The sequence below is a fragment of the Austrofundulus limnaeus genome, unplaced genomic scaffold, assembly GCF_001266775.1.
Source record: "Austrofundulus limnaeus strain Quisiro unplaced genomic scaffold, Austrofundulus_limnaeus-1.0 Scaffold231, whole genome shotgun sequence".
Lineage (NCBI taxonomy): Eukaryota > Metazoa > Chordata > Actinopteri > Cyprinodontiformes > Rivulidae > Austrofundulus > Austrofundulus limnaeus.
In genome coordinates, this window is record NW_013952633.1 from 680274 (window position 1) to 683820 (window position 3547).

The following is a 3547-nucleotide window of genomic DNA, read 5'->3' on the forward strand; positions in this document are numbered from 1 at the left end:
GGGCAGAATCGAATGCCCAATACACTGAATTCGCCCTTCATTGTTTTCAGGCCTCACAACCCACTGAATTCTCATCATTTGCCTTCTAAATGCCTATTATTTTCTCCTCTTCATCGTTCGTCTCCTCCCTCCATCACTCTTTATTTTGTGCTCCTTTTTCTGTATCGTCATCCCCACCACCTCCTGTGTCCCCGTCTCCTCCTCCTCAGACTCCTGCTTAAGGGCAAACACATGCTTGCRTCTCGGTGGGACTCTGCTTCCAACTTCTCATCTGTGCCACTATTAAAAACACTCATTTTGTACTTTAATCTTTTCTTCTCACTCAGCTGCTGTGCATAGATGTCCAGAAGCGCATCTCTTGTTTCGCAGAGCTCCAGGACCTGGATTACATGTCAAATGTAAACTGGGATGCTGTTCTTAGCAAACAGCTTTCTCCAGGCTTTATTCCGAATGTAAGTGTAAAAAAAAAAACTGTTTTTATTTTCCTACACAATAAAACATTCACATTAATAGATTAAATGACGGTTTCTTTAAGGAATGAATTTCACCTGCTACCTTTCATGTCAGACCTTTAAACGAAATTTATTCTATGATAGGAAAATAGTTACAGCCATTTTTGTTATGCGACAAATAAATATCCTGCTAAACACCTGTCTATTTATTCCCCTTAAAACAAAGAATTTCATACATAAGCCAAAAWTTTTAACCGCACTGCTGGTGAAAGAATATTGTTCTGTTAATTAAAATATTACCATAAAGCATTGTGATTCAACACCCCCCCTTCATTTGTATTCCTCATATTTACAGTACCCTGACAATATTCTTTGCCTTAGGGTGGCAGAGATGTTGGTACAGAAAAATATAGCCAGATCGACTCAGTCCTTATCAAATCTTTTATCCATCAGGCACAAAAACATCACCCCCTTCCAGGGTGATTCGGATCTCCTACCGAGCRTAAACACTGGCTTTATTTAAAACCACCTTCTATACTCGGCACACATACTGATTTGGCCAAATTGCAGCATTCGAAAGAAACAAAAACCATCTTTTTCTTTTTAAATACACTGAAATTACAATGACTTTGCACATTGTAAGGACACACAGCATGTGTTGGTGGTATTTTGTTTGCTGTTCAAAGCACATCCACCCAGGCAGATTACAAACAGAACAGCACAAAACACTGCAACTATGCCWCTTAGGTTCAGACACATTTGAAAAACCATCAGGATATCTACTAGCAGCTTTGAGGGTGGTCACAGACTGGGTTGAGATGGTGCTTCTGTGTAATATTATTACACAGGACGTCAAGCTGCTTGGCTAGCAAACTGATGTCAAATGTCCAGCAGAGTCAGGCTTTCACACATTTATTTACATATGCAGCTTGTCACTGGGCATATGTGACTAAAGTTTACAACAGGGATGGGCAACGTAAATGATGGAAGGGGCCACAATGTTTTGTTGACACTAAGAGGGCCACATCGTGCYACACACTTACCCAAAAGTAATAAAACTGTCATTTTAAAAATGTTTGTGTTTATTAAATCAACATGTAGCACAGTAACTGAACATGCTCAAATTAATGTGTAACAATTGTACTTTTAATAAATATGAATACAAAACATTWGAAGCCAACAAATAAACACTTACTTTAACAAGCTGAAGTGCAACAGAATAATGTGCCATAAGTGCTGACTCCTGCATTGTTGTGGTTTGAAAAGTTGCTGTTGTTTATGCACTTTTGACTTCAGTAAACTTCTCATATTTAGCTTTGTGCAACAGAAACAGAAATTATGTAAACAATAGTCTGATTTTTTTTGTTTTATTTTTACCTATAAAATACACTCAAAGCAGTTCTTTGATTTGCTTAAAGTGCTTTTTTTAAAGTAAAAAAAATTCCTCCTTGGCGGGCCAAACATAAGTCACCTGCTGGCCAGATTTGGCCCATGTGCCAGCAGTTTCCCTTCCGTGGTCTACAATATTTAAGATTTTAATATAAAATTTAATGTGATCCAGTTTTATACAAGTGCTTTCAGAGAGAATAGCTTTGCAGCAAAACAGTCCTCAAGCATTACAAAGCTGTTCAGCTAATATGACGTCATTATCATTCTCAGAGCCAGAGGTACAAATACACTGATATTGCTTTAGGTAATTAGTCAAACAACTTGTAAATGGACATGTAGAGCAATGGGTTTTCTTTATTATTATTATTTTTGATGAGAAACACAGTAGATGAAATAGAGAATTAGTACATTTTAACCTAAATTGTTTTTATTAGGTTCTAAATTATTTTTGATCATACTATAAAAAATACTGTTTTTATTATATTTATTCCATAACATAACAAAATAAACAGTTGAAGTGAAATTAAATCAATGGACACTAATTTACTGTCATAAATATGTCACATACAAGAAGAAATGGAGCACAAGTCTTTTTTATAGATTAGTATGTTTGCAACACAGAAATATCTCTCCATTTGATTTTATATTTACATGTGTGAATGTTTTCTTTAAAGAGGCGGAGACTAAACTGTGACCCCACGTTTGAATTGGAGGAAATGATCCTGGAGTCCAAACCACTACACAAGAAGAAGAAAAGACTTGCTAGAAAGACCAGAGAGCAAGGTTCTGATGGGTCTCCACAGGTATTTTTTTCTGTTTTATTTTATTTTATTTTTATTTTTGCGAAGCATTGATATTTTAAGTGATGTTTAAATTTGTGTTGACCTGTTTTCTAAGTCAGATTAGTAAACACAAATAGCACTTTCAGTGATCTTTTTGGGATAATAGACAAAATTTGCAATCTTAGCATTGTATTCTGTTGGACAAAGCATATTTACCAAAATTAATAAAAAGGTTAAAGAAAATTGCTATCATACAGGCTTTTGTCCAAACCCAAATSTTGTAATTTACCTACTGAAATAACAAAAATCAAATCAACCACGAACACAACAGGATACATACAAATGTACCTTGTGATGTAAGAACATCAATACATATGGTATCTATTTAAAACTGGGGGAAAAAACAAACAAACAAACATAAAAACATGATCTAGAATAGTAGTTTTTAATTTTGTTAGCTTCCAGCCCACAAAATAACAGCTACAGAAACTTATGACCCCAGATACTAATGGTAGGCAAACTTTGCTAAAAATCCAGTCAAACATGGGAATAATAACAATATAAACAAATCTAATAACTATGATATTACTTTTATTAATTTAATTTTTTATTTATTTTTTGGGTCAATAATTATAGTGAAAATTGTCCATCAAAGGGGCAATATCATGTAAAATCAACTTTTTTGAGTTTTATATCATGTTATAATGTTATACTCTCGTAAAAAAAAAACATGCCCAAAGCCTTGCTTTGACTCATTCATGCATGTTTGAGAAATCCTGCAGAATTTTTTAGGAAGCCATGCAGAGGAGCAAAACGACAGGTGGGGACCAGAAATGCCTTTTGGAACCAGAAACGCCTCTGGGACGTGTCTTTAAGTCGAACATCCTCATGGAAGAGCCCCCCCCCGCCCACCACACACACACG

At 35.4% G+C, this 3547-nt stretch overlaps 1 protein-coding gene across 1 annotated transcript in view; it reads left to right on the forward strand.

Moving 5' to 3' along the window:
* The window catches only part of LOC106525524 (serine/threonine kinase 32A), a gene marked incomplete in the record, with an annotated part of 20345 nt that overhangs the window by 8216 nt on the left and 8582 nt on the right, over positions 1-3547 (forward strand). Inside the window, 2 exon segments of the mRNA XM_014019797.1 lie at positions 327-452; positions 2516-2644. Coding sequence (XP_013875251.1) covers positions 327-452; positions 2516-2644 — 255 coding nt within the window.